Raw genomic sequence first — 22,514 nt, forward strand, 5'->3', positions numbered from 1 at the left:
CGAGAGGCGGCGGCGGGCACTGCGGCTGCCGGTGAGGGCGGCGAGGCCGATCCGCTGCGCTGCCCCGGGCCCCGAGCAGCCCTCACGGGGGATGGCGCCCGGAGGTCCGGGGTAGTGGGCCCGGCCCAGCCCGGCGGGGTACGCCGTGGCCTTTGGCCCACCCGTCCCGGGCCTCCCTCGGCCGCCTTCTCCGCCCGGGCCGGGCCCGGCGCTGCGGCAGCCCCCGCACAAAGGCGGCCCCGGCCCGGAGCCCCTGGCACGGCGCTCCCCGCGTTGCGGGCCGGGCCCTGCGGCAGAGCCGCGTTGTTGATGTCCCGCACGGAGCCCGCGGCTGCGTGACCGCAGCTCCGGCTCCCCGATGCCCCGGGCCCTCGCGTCTGCGGCGCGGCACGGGCCCTCAGTACCGCCGGGTACCGGCCCTGCGGGAGCTGAACGCAGTAGCGGGGCCCACCTCAGGCCGACCCCAGCTGGCTGCCAGCCCGAGCACATCCCCAGCAGGGCCAGTGACAGCCCTAAGGGTTGCTTTTATTCCTGCTCAGAACCCAAGCGCAATGGCGGTACGGGTGAGCTCTCAGAAGAGAGCAACGAGGCGCAGAGCACACAGGCACCAGGTGCAGCAGTGGTTAGGGAGAAGCTCTGCATTAGAGGAAAGATTACTGTTGGAATGTGATGGCATTTCTAGGTGATCCTCCCCCCAGAGCTGGGGAGGAGTGGTTGTAGGTGGTCAGCAGCCAGCACCCCGTACTTTGCTCCCACACAGATCCTGCCCGTTGCATGCCGCAGCCAATAGTACCAGCCCAGACAGGCACGATGACAAATCGCAGCCGGGGGTTAGGCCTACTGCCTGATCCCAGTGATTTTCTCAGCCATTAACCATCACTCCAAAAATTCTGTCACTAGAGAACTTGGAATAATCTGTGTATGGTTTTCCTATTCAGGAAGATGCTTTAAACCGGAGAAATGTCGCGTTCAAAATTTGCAATTGAATGACTCCAACGCTGCTGTCTTCAGCAGCAGGCTAAAATTACTAGTTAGAGCTGCAAAATAGCAGAATTTCTCCCTGTGAACATTGCAGTCCTTGCTTCTTGGAGCAGCAGTGCCATGAACTGCAGCACTGATTGCTGGAAGCTCCAGAACAGGGGTTAGGTACAGATATGATGATGATGAGGCAGGCAGGAGTAGCTCATTGAGGGCTCTCACCTCCACAATGAGCCTAAGGTCTGAATAAAGAAAAGAAGACAGCGTGCTGTGTGGGGACATGGCCTTCCTCTCAGCAGCGGCTAGGCGAGTGTCCTCGTGCTGCTCTCACAGCTGGGCGAGATTCTATTTTAGAATTGTTCTGGTACTTCTTGTAACAAGAGAAGCCATCTTGTTTCCATTAGTGAAAGATGGTAACTTCGCTAAATCCAGATTATTATTCTTTTTTTCTTACTGATACACTGTTCAGAAGACAGCTGGGGACTTTCTCTGCATTTTGTGTGATGCTCACTGTCCTTGAGTTGTATGATCCTGCTGCCATTATTAGTTGCTGCATGAGAAAGAGAGCATGGCAATGACAAGTATGAGCGTATGCACTCCCAGCGGGCAGAAGGAGCCACTCGTGGGATCCCTGCTCACAGCCTGCATGCTGCAGGCATGGTGCTGGCAGCACTGCGGCCATCAGGGAGCAACTGCTGCTGATCGCTGCATGCCGCAGCAAAAAGGCTGCTTGTAGGTGGGTGAAATAGCATGGTACAAAAAGCAAGGCAACTCACAGCACAGTGAGCCCAAAATGCTTCTCCTTCTGTTCTGTGCAGTTTTAATTCCTTTGCATTCTGTGGCTTTGTCTCTTCTGCATTTGATAATAACATCCTTGAAGGACTGTAAAGTAAAGGGAGAAAGAAGTGAAAATCCTCAGTCTTGCATATATGGAGGTTTCTGGTCTGTTGGATCCTGTGGGCAGCTGTCTCTTTCCGGTAAGGATGAGGTGCTGATGGGAGACCAGAGACCCACGTCAGAAAATTCTGCATAAAATGGGAGCACGAATAACGCTGAAGGATAATGATGCTGCTGGGGAAACTGTAATGGATTGTGCTGGGAAGCGGTCGTGAAATGATGCCATGTGGTTTTCCTTGAGAGAGCAGTATTAGCGGGGCTGCTCAGAGCGTGGCACAGCGTGTTCTGGCTGCTGCTGCTGCTGCTGCAGTGGTGTGGATGGGAACTCCCACACTCAGATCTGAATTGTTGAAGTGTTGGGTGAGGTTTCAGCCAATTGATGCAACAGAGGGCTGAAACTGAAATGCAGAATCCGTTCGCCGTGAAAGCTTTCCATACGCTATTTTACGTAACGCATTTTGATGATGGGCTTGCAATACTGAGGAGAATGCTGCGCTGCTAAACAAGCTGTCAGAGCAAAATCTCAATAAAAAACCCGCGTATACCCCCTACTCTCTGATTTTAAATGTTCAGGGGTATCATTCTGTGCTATGTAATACTGGTGTGCTAAGCTGTACACGCTGCTTTTTGAAGTTTGATGCAGGTACCATCAAATATGACAGGTGCTCTTAAAACCCACGAAACATACATGCTGGCTTTTGAAAATACTGTCCTGTGTATCAACAGGAAAAGGTCATGGTGTACAAAATATATTAATTGGACAGACTAAACATTTTCAACAAAGATGTCATTTTTTGATGGGCATGCAACAGTACATTAATAGAATCTGCTGGGCATACCTATGGTGCACTCATTCTCTTGAGACATTTGGAGCTGTAGGTTAAAGCTATAAAGAGGAGGGAGGGATAGTGACTGCTAGAAATGTTATAGCAAGTATTAAAAGGCTTCTGAATGTGAGACAGGTGAAAAATCCCATTCTTTTGAAGCACATACAGCATTTTATCCCTCAGTGTCTGGGGGAGAGAGGTAGGGAACTGCCCAGCTGACATTAAGTGTACAGAATATTGTTCAAGCCCTCAGCAAAAAGCACTGCGGTAAGAACAGGGCTGTCACCCAGCTGCGCTATCTTTAGTGCAGAGAACTGAAAATCCATGATTTTTCACATACCTTGTATCCCTCCTTCTTCTGAAATGATTTAGCATCTGCTGCTCATGCTGAAGGAATCGCTGCCAAATGCCGGAGGAGATTTGCAGTTTGTGTTTCTGCATAGCTTTGAGTTTTTTTCTGTTCTGCAAAGAATAGTAAAGAAACATTATAACTTGGTTATCAGTTGAAGGTTTGGGGGTCTTCTATTGGAGCACAAGCAGTGTCAGCAATGTATTTAGATGAATTATGTAAATAGCTGGCAGTATTTTGTTAAAATAAATTTGCTAATTGTATCATCAATGGGGAGCCCGTCTGTCTGGAATGGTTCAAAATGATGTATGCATTAACAAGTACATACAAGCCATAGTCCCTTAACAAGAAAAGTAAAAGAGTTACAGCAAATAATAATTAGTTCTACTGTATGTTTTTAATAGCTCCTTGTAGCTACAATGGCAACGTCATCAGAAGAAGTGTTACTGATTGTAAAGAAGGTCCGCCAGAAGAAGCAGGATGGAGCTCTCTACCTTATGGCTGAGAGGATAGCATGGGCACCTGAAGGCAAAGACCGCTTCACAGTCAGCCACATGTATGCAGACATAAAATGTAAGTGAAGACTTTCCCTATTTCAGTAAGTAATAGTACGTATTTACTTCAGTAAATAATATTTCAAGAAACATTGAAATATAACCCAAAGCATATTGCCGTAGAACATGGGTATGTAATTTGGGAAGGTTGCAAGGATCTGGAGCTTTGGCTAGGTTGTTCTGTACAGCAGCAGTGATCAGGACCATGGTGAAGGATTATTGGTTTATTAAGGATGTGACAGCAGAACTTCTGTTCTCTTCAAATCTTTGTTATGCTTCATTTTCTATTAACTTTCAAAAAAACCCACCAAAACTCTGCAATAAATAGAACAGAAATCATCTATGCCATATGTTTGTGGAGGGAAGGGTGGGAGGAGGGTTGAGGAAGAGCATAGAATTTTCAAGTCTAACACAGAAACTATCTGGCATGTCATCTATTAAACCCTGTATCTAAGGCTGTTCCAGTCTGCTTATAAAATGAACGTGGCTGTTGTATTTTCACCCAACAGACCATAACTTCAGAAGTGCTAGCTTCTGTAGTTTGGCCTGACAGTAATTTACCAAAGAAGCATTTGCTGCTGCGATAGCACAGTACTTGCAAGTCACAACTGAACAGTAAATGTCTGTATGCTGCTTTTCTGGCTCCACTTAGTTTGAATATTCCATGTGTTGCAATACCAAAAAGGAATGAAGCACGTTGTATGCATCGCTTGGTTCAGCTTTAGTGAGTACTGCTGTCAGAAGTCATATGCAGGTACTGCAGCAGGAACAAAAGTGGATGCAATGAATCAAATCTAAGTTGCTGTTTCCTGAAATACACGTGTGATAACTTAAAAGGTCTGTTTGCTCACATTCAATTTTGTGAAGGCTTTATCCAGCTATTTAGCTTACGTATAAGCAGCTTATATACTCTACATTGAAGTGTGCAGGCATAGAAGTCTTCATAACTTAAGTGAAAGGTGCTTGTTTTATGTCTTTTTACAATCCAAAAAATAAAAAGGGGGTGGAAGGAGAGAGGCATTTCTAAATCTGCAACAGAGATCACTATTTAGTGGTGATGCTTGGTTCCTTTCTCCTAGTTGGACTAGAGAAAGGGCACAAGATAGGAAGTTAGGTCAGTAGCGTTTGCTTTGTTGAAGTCAATATAGCAGAACTGTCCATAAACGCGGTTGTTTACAATCCATAAGCATAGCTGTACCAGCTTCTTCTCCCTCTAGTTACAGAAAAGGAAGCAGAAGTCAGGTTTTCCTTATGAGTCATTAGGGTGTAGTAGCACCTTGGAGGCACTGGGATCACCTTATAGGAATACCTGTGGCCAACCGTGCTCAGCACACCACTTGAAACCAGCATGCTTTTGCTGTCAGCATCCTGTTACCCCACCCTGCATCTGCTTTCTTACCACTTCTGTGGAAACTAATCCAGCTGGAAAAACAAAAGGGGATGCTTCTTAGTGGATTGCTTCATTGGTTTGGCTACTGTACAAACATTAACACCAGTACGAGACAGGCAGCAGGAAGAGGTGGAGAGGGGACATGAGGTTGTCACCTCTCAGCAGCAGCCTGGACTTTTACCAGCTTGAAGCCTCCAGGTGACTGGTTTGCCAGCAGAGAATGTAGAAAATGCAGAGATGAATCTGGGCTCCTAAGGTGTGGTGGAAGGATACTGAGCAATGGGCTGCTGGTGGCAGCGTCTCGTGTTTTGGGCTGACTGCAGCATTCAGACTCATTTAAGGGGAAGACGATGTTCTACTTGTGTGGCTGGAGTTCACACACAAGATAATGATATTTAATTGGAGGATGTGGATACTTGCTTATAACCAAATACTCGAGGGAAGAGACTTTCCAGTATAAGCTTTCTGTCTGTTGCTAATTAATACTCTCTGTGCAATCTAGGCCAGAAAATCAGTCCAGAAGGTAAAGCTAAAATTCAGCTCCAGCTAGTACTGCATGCAGGGGACACAACCAACTTTCACTTCTCCAATGAAAGTACAGCTGTGAAGGAGCGAGATGCGGTAAAAGATCTTCTTCAACAACTGTTGCCCAAATTCAAGAGGAAAGCTAATAAAGAACTTGAGGAGAAAAACAGGTAAAGGGAATCTGAAAACTGTTTTTCTTATTTCATAGCTCTTCTTTAACTATAGTGTGTTTCTGCCAACAGTTGTAGTGTCGTATTGCAGCATTGTTAGTGATGCTGCATTTGTGAAAATCTCTCCACTTTCAGTTTCAGTCCTGGCGATTTATGTAACTGTAACATGTTGAGACTATCCCTGCATTCTCAGTGGCACATTCTCAAGGTGTGAAGGCAACTACCCAGCTGCCACCCAGTCTTTCATACCTGTAGGTATGATATGAAAGCACCCAAGTAGCAGTCTGTCTCTTTCACATTCCTAAGTACATAGTTATCAGTTTAAAAAGCTGCATCAAACATTTTTTTTTCCCAGAAGCTTTCACCTTATTTTTTTTTTCCTACCCTGCATACCCCTATCATTCCCTGCTTGCCCAGACAATTTTTCTGTCCTGGTGTTTTGTGGACTCCACTAAATTGTTTTTTTTTTTTTTTCCCTCCATGCATCTCACTTGATATGCAGTAGTTTGTTATTTGGCATACAGGATGTTTATGCTAAAATAAATTTGGAGAAAAGAGTTTCAGGAACTAAGTCATTTTCCCAAAAGGGCTTTCAAGATACGCTTCTTTTCCTTTGAAATGCTCATTTGAAACCAGTCCTTGTGGGCATAGGGCATACTTCTCTCTGCCTCTCCAGATGAGTTTTACCGGCATCTCAAGTGAATCTTCCATCTGCTAGCTTCCATTTTCAAAGACAGTTGTGGCTTTGAACTAACTTAGATAAGTTAAATGTTTTGGAATTTTTTTTTCTAGAAAATAGGAACGTTACTTCACCAGACAGATCAGATCTTTACCAAGTGAAGTCTTTACCCAGGCACGAGCGCTAGTGTAGTAGCTCTGACAGATATGAGATGAGCTGTTTGCAGTACTGCAGGGACAGCTAGCATCTCCAGCAGTGCAGGCTGCTTTGGCACTATTACCGTATAGTTTCTTTATGCTGCTTCCTTTTCTCTGACAGCGATAATACTGAGTAGTTGTACAGCCTTAGCTCTGAATCCTTGTACCTCTAAATGGAGCTTTATAGTATTTTATCTTTTGGCATTAAAAGCTTTTCCAGTTACAGAAAACTAGAAGCAGAAGAGGCAGAGTCTCTGTACAGTCTGTTCATTTGGCAGTTGAAATCCAAGTCCAGTAAAAGGGCTTCACTGCTTAATTTGGAACAAATGAGCCCCAAAAGTCTCAACCTATTCTGGAAGGGTACTGGGTCCCAAGTCCCTAGGGTACTTTCTTCATTTATTGATAGAGGGGGGGGTGAGGTGTGTATGAAAATTCCAAAATCTAATGAGCTATTTCAGATTAAGACTACTGCTTGCTGCACTAACTTGTAGTCATTGTCACTAATCCATATTTGTAAGAAGAAAAATTAAATAGGAAGAATAACGTGGTGAGAAAACACACTAGGAATGTCCTGTCCTAGAAGGTTACCACTTCTATCTCATCGTACTTCATCCTCAGAGCAGCTGCAGACTTCAGTCCAAACTGTAATTTATCCCCATTCTTCCCACGTCTACGTAGTATGTTCTGTGTATTCGTAAGACTCCTGTTTTTTTTTTTTCACAATATCCTGAGGAACCTGCTTAAGCTTGTTGAGATTATTGGCTGCCCATGCACGTGCATGGGTCCCAGCAAATAACCTACTGGGCTTCACATTCGGCTACGTGAAAAGAAGAACATGAATCAGCTGAAGTTTCTGGTCCATACATTGTTTGCATTTTGGATAGTAAGGGTGATAGAGGCTTATTTGGATTGTATCTTTTGTAAACATTATCCCCTGGTGGATGGAGGCAGAGACACTGAATGTTTCTGCAGCACTTGTGCTGCACGTGAAAGTTAAGTGATGTCACCAACACAAATGCAAATGAACAAAAAACCTCACAGTAACGTGCATTTTAAGGTATCTTATCTCATGCATATTTTGTAATCTGTACTCGTGCACTAGAATAGACAACTGTAGGTACCGAATTTTAAGATTTTAATCAAGAATAGGGCAGCGCCCCAATCCCCTTTTTCCACCATGTGACCTTTGTTAGGAAAGTTCAGAAAAATTCATTTTGCTTTTGCAGTTCAGAAGACTCCAGTCTAGGGCATACAACGACACACGCTTCACAGAATATTTAAGGACGAGACATTAATCCCACATTAATGCTTTCCCAGGCGTTAATATGCTAGAAAAAGTAATGCTACCCCTGAAAGATTTTTTGAGCCCTTTCTTTGTTCTTTTGAGAGAAATATCATTATTGAGGCTGGTTGTTTACACAATCTTGTTAAGAAACACAGCATTTTTGAAAGAAAAGATAGTTTCTGTTCCTGTTGTGAACTCATATTAGCTATGGAAATCCTAGTGATTTATCCTGCAGCATTTCAATTCTATTCAATACATTCTTTTACCAGAATGCTGCAAGAAGATCCTGTTTTGTTTCAGCTCTATAAAGACCTTGTTGTGAGCCAAGTAATCAGTGCTGAAGAATTCTGGGCCAACCGTTTAAGCCTGAATGCAGGGGATAATTCTGCAGCACCTAGTAAGCAGGATGTGGGCATCTCTGCAGCATTTCTGGTATGTTGAACCTCTCATTGAAAGCATTCTAGAGCAAACAAATTGGGGAAGTGAGAGTTCTGCTCCTGTACTTTATTGCCGTGTACTTGAATGTTGTTCTTTCCTGGTACCTCAGTTTAACATTTCTCTGTCTGTTAGACTACTGCAAGCATCAAGGAGGAAAAAAAGTAAAGGTATTGTGCAAATCTGCAACCTCAAAATTCTGTCAGTTTAGGTTGCTCAGATTTAACTTAAAGATGCAACACACAGATGCTGTTTAAACTTCTGTTCCATCTTCCTTGTAATAGGAAAAAAAAGGCAAATTTAGTCACTAGAGTAGTGCATTAATGCAACACATTAAAAAGCATCTCTTGCACTGTCCAGCTGCATAAGTGAAGCTGCAAAGAGTCCCACACAAATGGTGTTATTCTTTCCCCAAGTGTGTGTTTTTATTTAAACTGGTACATGCTTTCAGCTGCTCAAAGACCCAACTTGTACATCTGAAAGCTTGTTCCATCTCTTTCCCCAGCTTACAGTTACATTACCCTGTGTTGAATCTCAGTGCAACCTAAGACTTTATAATCCAGGTACAGTCTTCAGATTCCTCCCACGGGCCTACATTTTTACACTTGCAGCAAAACTCATACAGATGATGATTTGTTAACCAGAATCCCATTTCTGTCTTTGTAATGACTTGTGCACACAGCAGAGGTTTGAGTAGGAAGGAGGAGATGGGAATTGTTTTCTGACATACCTGCTATACACTCACTTCTCCCCTCTAAATACACAAGATTTAAAATGTACAGAAAAAAAAGAAAAAAGCCAGAATACATAGGCACCTGCTTTCTCTTGTTACAGAGAATGTGACTGTGATTACTTGCTCCAGAAATTCTTAGAGATAAACCTAACTTGCAGGTTCTAGCTCAGGCAGTTTTTAAGTTCCATGCTATTTATCGTTTGTACTGATAATACATAAAAGGTGTAACAGCCATAAACTATTATTGATTCTTCACTAGATGAATTGTTGAGAAAACACTAAAAGATTAGGCATACACAGTACATATGCCTATTTTTACTTGGAAAAGCGAACATATTAAACTAACTGCCTGTGTTGATTGATGGAGTTGTTTTTGCTTTCATCTTTAAAATTTAGTCTACTTCTTGAATCATCCCTTAGGTAGTAAGTATAATAAAGTAATTAATGCACACTCTTTTGTTTTGCATTCTGTAAATATCTATTTATGATCAAATATGGTATGGATTATTGTAGGAAGAAGATTATTTATCTACAGCAGAATTTGACTGCAGGATGCCAGTATCTTTTTTTCCTTCTCCATTTACAGAAGATGTTCAGACTTAAGCTGTTTCTCCTCCCTGTATGCTTTTTCTTAGGCTGATGTACGACCTCAAACAGATGGCTGCAATGGTCTGAGGTACAATTTGACTTCAGATATCATTGAATCCATATTTCGAACGTATCCTGCAGGTAAGAATAGTGCATTGCTTTACAAATACATTCACGTAAGATTTGTTTATTACCATTTTACTGCAGGAAGTCAAAGCCTTGAAGTATAAAGGACTGTATCTTCGATCTCTTGGACGATTTTTCCCTACCAAGTTTCCTCGATTTGAGGAGGGATGGGAAGAAGCATGTGCTAAGACATGTTTCATCTAATGAAATCGAGTTTTCGCTTCAAAAGCATTTTAATTTGTTCCATTGACTTTTTTCTTTTTAATTGTAAGTAGAGATTTGGCTCCCATTATGCTCTGTACTGAACATTTCAATTCTTTGGAGGGGAAGAGCGATTTCAGTGCTCCCCTTGCACTACACTGAACAATGACGCTGGTTCATTTGGGCTGTAGGTTAAAAATGCTAGGTTCATCTTGAGAATAACTAGAATTCTGTCAAATAAGACTTCTTGTGTGAGTGCAATTTAAATTAGAGTATTCAAATTTCTGTGATGTGCATTTCTTTCCAGAGCATTAGGTAGCATTGCAGAGCATAGAAGAGTACCCATTAGCTGCTGTTTAACTTCTACATTTCCTTACGCTTAACTGGCATGAATGACGATAGCACCAGGCAGAAAGCTAGGAAGCAAGTAAGAAAATACTCATGTAAAATGTTATATTAAGATTTGCAGAACGCTTCGTAATCATTACTTGTTTGTTCACAGTAAAAATGAAATACGCAGAAAACGTTCCACATAACATGACAGAAAGGGAATTCTGGACGCGATTTTTTCAGTCTCATTATTTCCATCGGGACAGACTCAATACAGGCTCGAAAGACCTCTTTGCCGAATGTGCCAAACTGGATGAAAAAGGTAAGCTTTCTGACCTGGTTGCTGCAGCAGGCTGTTAGCAGTCTTACGGAGCACAGCTCAAGAGGAACAGCCAGAACACCTTGCAAAGCTGAAGTCTATGTTTTCGTATGTCCGTTTATTGGACATCTTGTTGTTAAACTGTAAAGCGAGAGGCAGAGATTGCCACTGGAAGTTGTCTGTAGCTTTGCTATTCTTAGCCTGACTGCAGATGTATTTCTCGAAATAAATCGGGATGTGCTAGTACAAGAAATGCCCTTTATCACAACACACACAACAATAAATTAGGGAAAAATTCCCATAATATACCATCATGACAGTTTAGTTATGCTCTGCCATCAATTGCTCTGGAATAAATTGGTTTACATAAGCCTTTGTTTTGTGGTTGGTGTACACCGTAGAGCAGGTACAGCTTTTGTAATAAATGAGTGCTTAGCAACAGAAAAATGCGGATCCTGTTCCATATTTTCCAGGGAAGTTACCATCCCCGCTCTGTCCACCTTTTTAATGGGAACTTAAGTCAGATGATATTTAATCTGTATGGTTTTGTAATTGTACAGAGATGTGAAGAGGTAACATCACTTAACACCATTCCTTAGTATACGTTCATTAGAATTCTGACAGGGTATGGATTCTGTTTGGAATATACAACCCTTCACAGGGATGAGCTATCATAAGTTACCGTTCTACCCAAAGCAGTCCAGTAATACAGTGCCAGCATTAAAAGAAAAAATTCAGGCTTTCCAATTTCAACTAACAACTAATACTAAAAGCATCCTCAGTTTTAATATAGAGCAGTCTGTAGTGAGGAGTAGAAGTTGATGAAAGCTGCTGTGATTAGGAGGCTGATCTCTTACAATAATTTTCCAAGTATATTGCTTATTTTAAAGGGAACTTTAAAAAGGGTTGAAAGTTTTATCAGTGGGCATATTGAGAACCTGTGCTTTTTCCTTTTAAAGGTTAAATATAATGTAATAATCCTACATACGTTTGGTTTTTTCCTGTTATTTCCATACAGGGTTAAAAACAATGGTGTCTCAAGGAGTAAAAAACCCTCTGATAGATTTAACAGCTTTGGAAGACAAAACATTAGATGAAGTAAGTAGCTGGCAAAAACAAAGACAGATTTAAGGGGAGGGTGGACTCTTCTCCTTCCTGTTCAAATTACTACAAATGCTATTTCTAAAACACATCCCTTGGAAGGCTGCTGCACTTGCTGAGTACTCAACGTTTACATAGCTGTATGTGTGTGAGGAACTGAAGCCTGTGCCCAGCTGCTTGCATTAGTGTGCTGGGTATGAGGCCAGACCTTCCTCTTTTCAAAAGGAGTTATTTCACTTGTATGGCTTTGTGTTTTTGGTTTTTTTTTCTGGCTATAGCAGATTCTCTCTGGTTTCTTCCTAACTTTTAGAACCTGTGGCCACATACAGAAAAGTAACATCAAACAGAAAAAAAGTTTTAGCCTTTGTCCTTACTTGGAGTGTTGCTGTTTGATTCTGCTTAATTTTATGCATGCTGTATATGATTTTATCTAGCTTCAATTATTGTATTTTGCCAAAAATAGCCTAACATGAACTGTTACCTGCCTATAAGTACAAACTAAAACAATTTTTACAAATAGTGTACCGCAATATGAAAATTAAGGATCCAGTTTTCTGCAGCTGACTTAACTAAACCTTTGAGTTATAATTAATAATAATGCTTTGTTTCTAAAGCTTTTAAGAGTTGTACAGAGCTATCAGTACAAAACTGGAATAGGAGTTAAGAATATGCATGTTTGAAGTGCTGTGCGAACTGCTGTATTTTGCATTTGAGGCTGGTTAATTGAAAGCATGAAACCGACCATAGATTAAAGTGAGTTGCTTTCAGCCACTTGGTAACATGGCCAGCATTAAGGCTTGAGGTTTCTTGAATTCCCAGTGCTATCACATCCTCCTGACACTTAGCCTGTGGGTTGCTGGTGTTCCACGAGGTGTTAAAAAGAGGTCCGTAAAACAATTGCTAGTTCTCACTTGCCATCAGTGTCTGTCTGTTTAGTACAGGTGATTTCTTTTTTAAGCTAGTCCTGTTTTAATTTACAACAGATCAAGGTCCTATAAAATTATACGTTCCAGATTTATTTTTTCTTAAGATACCTCTGAACTGCCATGTGTTAGCAGAATAAAATAATCTTTGGAGGCTCTTTTCCCAAAGCACCTGAGAGTCACGGTCAGGAGAAGGTAAGAAAATCCTACTTCAGATGATGATACAGTACTGCTAAAGCTCAGAGGAGATGGCATGGTTTCCTGAGTCAATGGAAAACACAGAATGGTCCTTTTGGTTCAGGGGGAGGAGGTAATGAGTATTGTTCTCTTTATAGGGCTATGGTGTTGCTCCTGTGGCCTCTACATCAAATGCCTCAAAATCTGCTAGAGAAAGTAGCAATGCTGCCATTATAAAACGCTTTAATCATCATAGTGCCATGGTCCTTGCAGCTGGCCTCAGAAAACAGTAAGTTTCAATGTTGTCTAAAAGCTAAATATTTTTAACAAATTAAAGAGTTTTGAGAAGGAAAATACATCTGCTGTTGCTCATCCAGCCCTTTCCTGTAATTTTTATGAATGAACTATTATGTTCTGGAAACAAAAGTACTATTAGGTTCTATTTTACTTTTTATCAAGTTCTTCAGATCTGTCTGAGATGACAGATGCTATTTTTAGCTGAGTTGATCTCCTTCCATTCATATATTAAAAAATGGAACGGATGTTTCTGCCTCTCTTCTTTAGCCCTGCTGAAGGCTGCAGCAAGGGGGAGATCTGGTTCAGGGGCTCCTCCTGCTACCTTCCAGGAGTGGATCTGTTGTGGCTTCCCATAGTGGGTTTCATGGGAGGAGGTAAATGAGGGAGCAAAAACATCAGTGTGACTTCTGTGGATCACAATAAAAGTTTACCCAGTGCAGCATCCTGTCCCTGACTGACTGCTATGGTTTAACCCAGCAGGTAGCTGAGCACCACACAGTTGTTTGCTCACTCCCCCACTCCCAGTGGCATAGGAGACAGAATTGGTGAAAAAAAGTAGAACTTGTGGGTTGAGATAGAACTACTTACTGAACTAGAGAAGAGGGAAGTAGTTATGAATATATGTATGTGAATGTATATAACTAGTGATGCACAAGCAGTTGCTCACCACCCTTAAACCAACGCCCAGCTAGCCCCCTGAGCAGCAGAAGAAAGACAGATAAACTCCTACCCCTTTCAAAATTCCTTCTGCATGATGTCATAAGGTATGGAATATCCCTTGGTCCCGTTTAAGTCAGCTGTCCTAATTCTGTTTCCTACCAGCTCCTTAGGCTCATTGCTGAGAATGGCCTTGGCTCTACAACACTACTTAGCAGCAACTATAAACATCAGTGTGTTACCAACATTGTTTTTGTCCTAGAACCAAAAACACAGTGTCATACCAGACACTCTGAACAGTTCTATCCCAGCTGAAATTAAGACAGTGACCAAAAAAGTGTATCATCTGGTTACATATACTTATGGTGAAATCCATAAATGAAACTTCATTAAAAAAAAATGGGCTGAATTGGGTTTGATGTGAGGTCTGTTGTACAGATAGTTTATAGACAACCACTTAAATAGGTTACTACTGTATCCAGGTCCTACAGACCTTATATGCGAGAGATCTTAAATAACTTTCTTCTGTATAGCTGAGCTCCCTGCCGCTGTTCTCATCTTTTCCAAATTGAACAGTGGATCTCAGATAATCTCTTTTGGATAAGACATGTTTCTACTCCTTCGTTTGGAGATAAAAAACAGTAATTGTCATTCTGAAATGGCAGATTACCAGAGCTCCCATAGCCCTGCTAGTATGTGATTGGCATAAGTACGTATGCAAAGCATTTGATTTTCATGATTTTGCTGTGTCCCACTTCCACCGTTGGCTTGCCACTATTTCTGCAGCAAGGGAGAAATACCCTTTCCTGCTCCTGAGCTTCCTCCTAGACGAAGTGTTATTTGAGGTGTTGGTTCCTTTTATTCAGATAAACTTCTTCAAGTAAAGACACAAGGGGGGGAAGCTGGTGTACAGTATGAACATGCATATAAGTTTTTTGAAACATAAATTTACTTTGTCTCTAGTTTGTGTCATAAGTTTCCTGTGAGGTGAATTCTTAATGCTGTTTCTCTATTTTAAGAGAAGCACAAAATGACCATTACAGTGAGACCAGCAGTACGGATGGAAACTCCAGGGATTCAGATTTCTTTCAACCACCAATGAAAAAGGTATAAAGTTAGCTGATGCCATTCTAGTTGAAAGAAATTGGATGTTGTCTCTTAAAACATTGCTGAAGGTTGATTGTGTTTTAAGAAGCACCTAAAGCAATACTTATTTAGCTTAGAAGCATATAGAAGTATATAGAGTAACAACTAAGGGACAGTGAGAAGCTTTGAGAATAAGTGCATCTGTTGGTAGACATGAATAAACTATACCTTGAAGCATTGTTCCGTTGATCTGTTTAGTAGAACCCCATGAAAGCAAAAGTTTCCATCATGATTCTGATTGGACATAGAATTGTTTTTTCCATGCTATGCAGTAGTATTTTTGCTTTTTGCCTGAACAGTTCTAGAGAACATCCATCTGAAAGGAATACAGGTGTTTGAGAGTCAATGTTAACCTGTCAAGTGTACGTTCGTAGAGAGGATGATTGAACGGGTACATAGCAGCCTTCATCTTAAGGTTAGAAGCTGGAAGAAGGTTGAACAAAGGGAGGTGATGCCTGGTGCACTGAAACAGAGCACCGCCATGTTATAAAGTGACCAGAGCAGCTCTCAAAGTGGAGATAAAGTACTGTAACTGCTGCAAAGATGAACTGAATACTCCTTGCTAGAGTTGACAGTTGAAATAGGTTGACTCAAAATCTATAAATATTGCTAATAAAAGAGTGTAGAACGTGTATTGTTAGATGTTGAAGTAGTCAACAGCTTTGACTTTCAAGAAAATCAGTTTTTACTGGTGAGTAAACATACCAGCCCTGAAACAAGTGTGATGATGAGAGGAATGAGAAAGGAACATAAAAGTAGGAGACTCCAAAGGTAGGTTTCTCATTCTTTGAAGTCTGTCAGCACTGTCCTGTTACTTCTCACTATTAATGCTCTAGCTCTGCTATCACCAAATGGGTTGGATAATTATTGCTATGTCAGTCCTATACTCTTGTACTCCAGCAATTAAAATCATTACTATTTCTGTTAATGTAGAGGTAGATGACTTAAGTGGAGAGAACAAAGAATGGTCTATGTATAGCAGAGCATTTCCTGGAAGTAGCAGGGACTGCAAGTTTTGGTAAGAATCTACAGAAAAAGCAGTAATGCCAAGACTTCAGAACTGTACATTTTAAACAACACTGGTCACACCTCCCTCAGGAGGGTAGACACAAACTGTTCCAGGCATCTTTGTTTCATTAAGGTGTTTCTAAACCTTTCACTCAAAAAAAATCAGTGAAGTGAGAAGAAAACACTGAAGGCATCAAATTGTGTTCTCATTAGTAACGTCTAAAATTCTTTGGCTTGTTTTAGGTGAAACTACAAGAATCTATTGAATATGAAGATTTAGCAACGAATAATAGCACTAAAACTATTGCACTAAATTTAAAGAAATCTGACAGGTAAGCTAACAACATACGCTGGGCTACTGAGTATATTTGATGTAGCTAGTCCTTCATCACAGCCAGAAGAGAATAAGGAGATGCAGTTCCCACTGTGCCACACTCAGCTGCATTCTGGCTTCCAAGCAATTCCTATTTAAATTTGTATTTTGATTTCATTTTGCTTTTCAGCAAGTTTCTGTAAACCTGCTGGGAGGGCTTTGACATGTAATTTCTGTGTAAGTCTTAACAGACTGATTGTCATGGTTCAGCACTTTGCTGCAGCTCACAGTAGAAAAATGTACGTGATGCGTGCATACACAATTCCAAGCAAAATCCACTCCCAAGCAAAACAAGCACCACTGGGATAGTTGGAGCTAGTTACTGGTCTGTTATTGTTCTAGTAATTGTCCTCTGTTTTCTAGACTCCTAAGCTTGAGAACCATAGAGGACAGATACCAGAGGAAAGACAACTGATTCAAATATGCACGTAACTTCCTTTAGCTGAGGTTCAAACAAAGTGGTGTGAAGTCCTCTGTTAGAATGATGTTCCCAGAACTGAGCACAGTGGGTGACGGAGATAGCTTTTCCATGAGCTTGCTTTGGCAGACTCAATGATAGAAACTGCAACTTTTCTTTTTGCTGCCATACCCTCCCTCTTTCCGTGCAGCACTGTGTTTCACTTTTTATGTCAGTAAATAGGATTTAGATAGCAATGTCAGCAGTTGCAAAGCCAAACTGGAAATATTTCTACTGTCCACTGAATTTGGTGTCCATTTTACCAACACTCCTTTCTCTCTCCTTATCTCACCTCACAGGTATTATCATGGTCCAACTCCAATTCAATCACAGCAATATGCAACCAGTCAGGATATAATTAATTCTTTTCATAGTATTAGGCAAGAAATGGAAGCGTACGTACCCAATCTAACTCAGGTATGGAAGAATTTCCCAGAAATTCCCTTCTTGTTGTTAGCATCTTACTTTCTGTACAGTTTGCTGTCTCTTGGCTACCAGAGTTTAAATTGTTCAGGATAAACTGTTATCTCCAATAGTTTAATGGTAAGCTTATTTTACAACTTTAGGTGGTTTTCGAATATTTTCAAATATTGTGTTTAAGATCTAAACATGAAAAAAGGAAAGAATGGAAAAAGAAAATCGAAGCATTTCCGATATTCAGTTACATACTGTTACCATGTTCTTTTGAAGAAATAGTGAAGGCATAAAGTAAAAAAAAAAACAACAACAAAAAAAAACCACACAACACAGGAAAGCTGCATGACTCAAAGTACTGGCAAATATTACTGATCCCACCCTCTGAACTTTAGGAGGTAATGGTCTTAAGTCATTGTGTGCAGGTTTATAACTAACTGGGTCTTTTACCCCAAAATGCATTGAAGTGTAGAACCTGCTTTTCACTGAGGCGCACAGCAGCTCTTTCCTGGCAACTTGAGGGCAGTAGAGCCACCTAGCTGATCCTCACCAGCCAGTTACCAAACTTCCCCTCTTTGTAAATCCGCATTTGGCCCTAAGAAAAGCAGCCACAATTGTGTGTTGCATTTTTGTATTGTAATGATCATCTTCTCTCATTTTGCACAGCCAGTTCACATATTAGGTAAAGTTCTGTTCATAATTAATTGAGGAGCTTTCACTGAAAAGCATGAGTGAATGCTTGCATTTAATTCTGCAGTACAGGAAACTCTTCATCAGAATTTCCATTGTACTTTCCCAATTGCATCTCCACAGTTAGAGCTCACCTGTGATTTATTTTTAAGGCACTGCTGCAAAAATGTATTCCCTCTGCTTTCAGGTTCTTTCAAGTGGTGATGCTACTAGCACTATTGCAGTCCTGTCACCTGGAGGAGCACTTATGCAGGGTGGAACACAGCAAGCCATAAACCGTAAGGATTTGAGTTATATAATACTTCGATCACTTGTTACATTACACAGCAGTTTACTGTTTCATCTCCCTCTTACATTATGTTACACTGGTAAATGAAATTCTGGAAAAGTAACTGGAATACACTGGTTGCAGGAACAAAAGCAAAGCAAAAACCTCAGCCAAAGTAAGAGGCAGCGGTGGCTAAAACTGCTGTGGCAAGTGAGTGACAGAACTTCACAGAGCAAGTGAGAAAGGATGCACCCAATACTGACTCCTCATACAGTTAGTGGGTTTTGCGTGTTCAGCATTTTTGTTTTTCTCCGTGTTTTAAGTAAATCAAGACATACTCTGGGAGAATTCTAAGGAAGCGTACTGTAGATAGGAGTTTTGAACTAGTGGAACTTTTTTTTTTTGCAGCCTGCATTAGAATCCACAGCTTGCTGAAAGGATGACTTGCCTGTGGACTGCAAGGGCAAACAAGCAACCCATCCTCCTCCCATCTCCATCCAGCTACTCCATCCCCCACTGTCACATTTACGCCACCTCGAGTTCCTTTCCCTTTCATCTCACAGTAGATGAATCCCTGCTCTCACAAGACAGAGTTGAGAACAGTTTCCCTGTCTCTGTTTTGTACTTGATCTGAAGGACAGCAGAGACTATTCAGAAAAAGCAAGTCTGCATTCCTAATGGAGTCAGCAAGCAGTAACAAGGCTTTCTTACCCTTCCCAGCTGACAATTCCCTTCACCCAGCCCACCTTTTCTTTTAACAGCCTTATCCTAGAGTTCCCTGTGTACTGTTCAAGTGGCTGCTCCTGTTATTCTCAATGACTTATTGTGTTTTTTTTTTTTAAGGTTGTGATACCCTCCCTGTTCTTTAACCATGTCACCATTTTTACTTTAAGACACTGTTTGAGAGAGTTCCTTGTTCCTTCCACGTGCTATATCTGACAAGCGTCATTGTTTTCTCATCGCCAGTGAGAGAGGGAAGAGAGTTATGCTAGCTTGCATTATCCACTTTACAGCCCATTTAGTACTAGACTTTGAATAGAACTGTCAGTACTGCCCCACTTGCTCTTTAATTTTGAATTAAAGCATGATGTCCATCCCATGCCTGGCATACATCTGCCTAAGTAATATACAAGCTTCCACACACTAGCCATAAATAAGCAGCTGACCTGATCTAATACTGCTGACACTCCTCCTTCAGGTGTGAAGCGCCTCAGAGTTCCCTCCCAGCCAAACTTTCTGTGATTCTACTAAGAAATGTGTATTACATCACTCCTTCATTAGCCTTACATTCTCATTTTACATATCATAGTTCTGAGTGATGTGAAAAAGCCTTTTTTCCTGTTGCAGAGATGGTGCCAAATGACATTCAGTCTGAACTAAAACATTTGTATGTGGCAGTAGGGGAACTGCTAAGACACTTCTGGTCCTGCTTTCCAGTTAACACGCCATTCTTAGAAGAAAAGGTAAGGCTTCCTCGTGCGACTCTGGTTGTGATATGGCCAGATCATGGTTTAGAATGACTGCTATTGACTTGAAATATAGAGCTAATACACATGCACCACTTACTCATCCTTAGAGCTGGAAGTCACAAAACAGTACAAAACATTACATTTTTCAGCAGTTCTGCTGGTGTTATTGGCTACAATCATCCATAGCCCTGCACGCCTCTTATCCCCCTGTAGGAACACTGGCTGTACACTGCTTTCAGATAGAATGGTCAGCTGAATTCCAGCCACAGACTTAACATTGCCAGTTTAAAGCCCCCTTCTTCAACTCTTAAGACATAACTGCCACAATGATGGGTTACCTGGAAATCTTCCTTATCCTTCTATCCATTGCAAAAATTACTCAGCTTCAAAACATACTGTTTCTAAGAACAGAGTAACTTCATGAAGGGATGATGTCTGTCTACGACCAGGTTGCCTTCATGATTGTTAGCATTTCTCTGTTGCTGTTGTCAGCCTCTGACCTCACATGTATCACGATGATAGAAATTGGCAGACATCTGAGATTTTTCTGCTGCAAAATGTGACCAGAAAACTCACAGTACAGTCTTTGCTTGAAGCAAAAAGGTTATTTTTGTTAACATCTTATCTATATTATTTGCTGACAAAGTAGTAACAATGACATACCACACTGCATTTCCAGGTGCATTGCACTTGCCTCTAAAATAAATACGCACTTAAAAATCAAGTTAGAGACAGATGATTTAGGAATTTTTCTACCTTGAACCATACTATTTCAAGTATCCCCAAAATTAGTTACAAAGTGTTTTGTGCAAGTGATTACAATACTGGTTCCTGTCTTTCAGGTTGTGAAAATGAGGAGCAACTTGGAAAGATTTCAGCTTACAAAGCTCTGCCCATTCCAAGAAAAGATTCGGAGACAGTATTTAAGCACAAATGTAAGGGAAAAATACTCTAACTTTAATTACAAAGGTGCATGTTAATAACGTGAATCATAATTACCAAAGATGGTGGCTTTGCTTCTTATTTTGGGTCATCTTAAGTTTGTTAAGTGGAAAACTGGCAGAGGGAAATTAGTTACATAGTTAACTATTCTTCTTCAACTCTCCCTTTCTGCACTGCTTAATAATGGCAAGTGCGTCCAGAGCCATAATCGGAGATTACTCAGCAGAAGGCAGAAGTCGTGTTTCATTTTCTACTTCCGTCATGACTTCAGCTACTTCAAAACAGTGTCCCACCATAGCAGATTTGAAGTGATCACAGACTAAATAGTGGAAGACAGCACAACCAAGTGTCATTTCCCTGGACCTTCACAGCTTAGTCACTCTGTGAACTACTCCCTCTACAGAGACTTAGCAGTAGAGCTTCAAAGTCCTTTCTCTTTTAATCTGGCATACCTCCTTGATCTCAGTGAAATTATTTGTAGTGAATGAAGGGAATAATCCAACTGAGTGTGTTTGATCAAAGGGAGGGTGATCTATTCTCCAGCAGCTGGGACATTTACTTCCTTCTCCCTCTTAATCTTTCAGTTGATAAGTCATATAGAAGAGATGCTGCAGACAGCCTACAATAAGTTCCATACGTGGCAGTCCCGGCGTATGCTGAAGAAGACGTGAGAGTGCATGCTGTACAGGTTTGAGAACAAAAATCTGCAATAGGTATAGGAGTACAACCTAGCACACGTGCAGATCTTATAGTTGTTGCAGGAAGACCTGCGACCTGTGGACTTCTGGAAATGATGCTAACTGAACTTGCACATTTTTTGAAAAAAAGAACTGAGATTAAACTTGAAAACTAGGGAGAAGAGCAAGAACGAACCAAAACAGAAGAGCTGAGGCGCAAAAATATTTAAAAGACACTGTTTACTGCAGTTACTCAGGAACTGCTTTTGATTTGCATTAAGAGCTGCTTTCAGAAATAAAAAATTTAAAGAGGGTGTATTAATAAAATCTGTTTTTCTGTCTAATTTTTTTTTTTTTTTTTTTAAGAAATGTATGGCACAGGGTAGAAATCAAAATGTTTTCTTCACTGGATTCTGACCTTTTGTTGAATTGTTTCTATCTTCTGCAACCATTTAACAGTGATATTTTAAAATAGAACTGAGACTGGTTTTACTTCAACCATCCAGGAGAGCGTAGCTGTACAAAGATGAGCTACTGCCATGTTTCCCCCCAATTGGAAGCAAGAGACATTGCACTGAAAGCTGTTCATGATCTGGGGCCCCTAAAGGCACATGGGGGCAAACTCTCATCTGAGATCTTGGATTTTTATGCAGAACTTTTTCAGCCATCCGTTTTGCATGTTTTCCTCTGAGTGCAAGTGTGTGCTACTGCAATTTTTTTTTTTAAGGTGGCATTTGTTCTGAGGAGAGAATACTTTTTTAAATGAAATTAAATAAAGTTTCTTACAAAAGTCACTTATTTTCAGTCATTAGACTTCTTGTTTTTAATTTCTTCTCTTAAATCTGCTTTCCTTCACTCTCTCCATTTGACTGTTACACTGTTTTTGGCGAATTGATAATCATTGCAAAGAAACGTGTTATTTACAAAGCGTCCATAAATATTGGGAATCTGTGCCATACTTTGTTCCATATAGAACCAGTTCACTGTTTCAGACCAACTTGTCTTGTATTAAACGTGACTCAAATGCAAAGTAAACCTGTTTTCTATAATATATGCAGTTTAATGACATCCTTGTATTTTGTTGTCATCCTAACTGTACAAAGGCTCAGTACGGGCTACTGAATTTTTTTTTTTTTTTTTTAACTTCTAACTAAATGTGACTGTTGAAGAGTATAAGATGCATTTACAAAGACAAATCAGAATGACAATACTTAAAGCAAGCACAGCAGAGCAAGACAGAAGAAATCCCCACTAGCTTGCGTGACGACTTAATACTGGGTTCTGCCATCACTGGTACGATGTTAAAACATCACAGTATGACATCAAGTGGAG

At 41.0% G+C, this 22,514-nt stretch overlaps 2 protein-coding genes across 3 annotated transcripts in view; one reads left to right on the forward strand and one right to left on the reverse strand.

Moving 5' to 3' along the window:
* Positions 1,438–22,514, reverse strand: part of LOC110401284 — a 41,598-nt gene continuing 20,521 nt past the window's right edge. Inside the window, exons 4-6 of one of the 2 annotated variants that reach the window (XR_002440320.1) lie at positions 3,043–3,164; positions 1,755–1,860; positions 1,438–1,528 (exon numbers count right to left, since the gene is read on the reverse strand). The gene's annotated coding sequence lies outside the window, so the exon portion shown is untranslated. Of the gene's footprint in view, positions 1,529–1,707; positions 1,861–3,042; positions 3,165–22,514 lie in introns of those variants that run through there. The other variant, XR_002440319.1, reaches the window with a different exon arrangement.
* On the forward strand, positions 1,584–22,250 carry GTF2H1 (general transcription factor IIH subunit 1). Its single transcript, XM_021402193.1, has 15 exons — positions 1,584–1,714; positions 3,456–3,624; positions 5,498–5,690; positions 8,121–8,283; positions 9,655–9,748; positions 10,437–10,586; positions 11,602–11,681; positions 12,943–13,073; positions 14,758–14,845; positions 16,136–16,224; positions 17,022–17,139; positions 18,014–18,104; positions 19,442–19,557; positions 20,406–20,498; positions 21,090–22,250. The coding sequence occupies exons 2-15, from the start codon at positions 3,471–3,473 to the stop codon at positions 21,174–21,176; spliced, it is 1,647 nt and encodes a 548-aa protein (XP_021257868.1). The 5' UTR covers positions 1,584–1,714; positions 3,456–3,470; the 3' UTR covers positions 21,177–22,250.

The sequence above is a fragment of the Numida meleagris genome, chromosome 6, assembly GCF_002078875.1.
Source record: "Numida meleagris isolate 19003 breed g44 Domestic line chromosome 6, NumMel1.0, whole genome shotgun sequence".
Lineage (NCBI taxonomy): Eukaryota > Metazoa > Chordata > Aves > Galliformes > Numididae > Numida > Numida meleagris.

Bases quoted from the DNA above. Each gene is read 5' to 3' on its own strand.
- GTF2H1 (XM_021402193.1), top strand. From the start codon at position 3,471: ATGGCAACGTCATCAGAAGAAGTGTTACTGATTGTAAAGAAGGTCCGC. The intron at 8,284-9,654 runs GTATGTTGAACC...GCTTTTTCTTAG, and splicing joins GCATCTCTGCAGCATTTCTG to GCTGATGTACGACCTCAAAC. The intron at 13,074-14,757 runs GTAAGTTTCAAT...CTCTATTTTAAG, and splicing joins GCAGCTGGCCTCAGAAAACA to AGAAGCACAAAATGACCATT.